Here is a 1,492-nt window from a genome sequence, read left to right as displayed (position 1 = left end):
GTTAGACGTAAATAAACATTTATTGTAATAGCCGGTACAAAAGTCAAGATATCTATAAACATTCCAAAAACACCACCATTTTCAGATCCATAACACACAAGTTTTCGTACAAAACTGTTGCAGGAAATGTCAACGGTAGAACTCTTAATAAAAGGCTATTGGGATAAATTTTCATTAGAAAGGACAGTCTAACATGGAAAGTAGCATGTTAAGACTCGCCTTAATTGCTACATAGTTTTCAGTCAGGACTGGAAGTAGTAACACGTATCCATGAAGTGGAGACACAGATGATTAACCCCACTAAACGCGAAGATATTTTTGTCCATAGCCTTATTCTAAATCCCCCCCCCCCCTCCCTGTTCTTTTGCAAGTAACAGAAGACACAACTTTGTTCCCGAAACGAGAACGTTTTCAAGCACATCGTCTATGGACGTTATCAAAACCTTTCTGTTTAAGGAACTAAGTTGTGCATCTCCTTGACATGTGTCTTCGTCACGCAAATTATAATTAGTAACGCTCAGTGGGTAAGTAACCAGAGTGTCCGGGTACAAGAACGCACGCCTTCTTCTTGGCATTTGGATGACTTCCCGAATTGGAGCTCTTCACTTGCAGGCTTTACGGATTAAGCCTTTCCATAGGGTGGTGGAAGTCCAGAGGGAGCAGTAGGAGTCCTGCGACAATCGGCCTCCAGCTCCGAATCGGTGACAGAAGGCTGGTGGTCCAGCATCCCTTTGTACAGCGAGTTCGCACAAACGAGCAGGTAGGAAAAGAAGACTGAAACCAAACATATTGGAAATCAATATCACATTGGAAAATTTGCATATACAAGAGGACGGTCCAACCTGAATGAAACGGAACAAACTTGTCCCTTTAACAGGAACTTTTCTACAGTCAAATCAGGCCCAGACGCAATGATTTTGTTTCTGAAGCTAAATAGACCGTTCTTGCGAGTCTGGAGGAACACGGTCAACTCTTACACGCAATACGGATTTCATAGAGATTACACCCTCATCTGTACACAGGATTACATGACTAGTGGCCCTTCGCAATTGGTGTTTAAGTTCAAGTGTGCAATTTTTAGACACTTTGTAGAGTCTAACTAAGGTTATACGTCAATTGGTGTTTTGAAATTTTTCATTTTAAATGCATTTTTGGATATAAGTTAACAGATTGTTCTTTCAGTTCCAGAAGGAGATTAGCCATCACCGAAGAAAAGAAAGTTTGGTGAGATGTTCATGATGTCAGCGTGTGCAGAGGCGTGTAAGGTAAGAAATTAGAAATTTTTGCTGTTAAATGCCTTTTTGGTTAGAAGTTAACAGATTGTTTTTTCAGTTCCAGAAGGAGATCAGGCACCACCGAAAAAAAGAAAGTTTAGTTAGATGTCATTTACGTCAGCGTGTACAGAGGCGTGTGTCTTGCTTGTTTTGTACGTTTAGTAAGGTCTTTTTTTAAATTCTTGTTTTGAATAAACATCTTGAAGTATATATGTTCT

The 1,492-nt window shown here is 40.0% G+C and overlaps 1 protein-coding gene and 1 long non-coding RNA gene across 2 annotated transcripts in view; one reads left to right on the top strand and one right to left on the bottom strand.

Moving 5' to 3' along the window:
* LOC127751352 (uncharacterized) overlaps positions 1 to 1,492 on the bottom strand; it is a gene marked incomplete in the record, with an annotated part of 21,692 nt that continues 20,200 nt past the window's right edge. The window contains 1 exon segment of the mRNA XM_052274804.1: positions 1 to 639. Within this exon segment, the coding sequence (XP_052130764.1) occupies positions 623 to 639 (17 nt within the window).
* The window catches only part of LOC127751354 (uncharacterized), a 13,529-nt gene that overhangs the window by 11,456 nt on the left and 581 nt on the right, over positions 1 to 1,492 (top strand). The window lies entirely within an intron of this gene.

This window comes from Frankliniella occidentalis, unplaced genomic scaffold (genome assembly GCF_000697945.3).
Source record: "Frankliniella occidentalis isolate FOCC.00 unplaced genomic scaffold, Focc_3.1 Scaffold444, whole genome shotgun sequence".
In the NCBI taxonomy this organism is placed as follows: domain Eukaryota; kingdom Metazoa; phylum Arthropoda; class Insecta; order Thysanoptera; family Thripidae; genus Frankliniella; species Frankliniella occidentalis.
The sequence above is the reverse complement of the archived record's forward strand: the minus strand, read 5'-3'. Positions and strand labels throughout refer to the sequence as shown.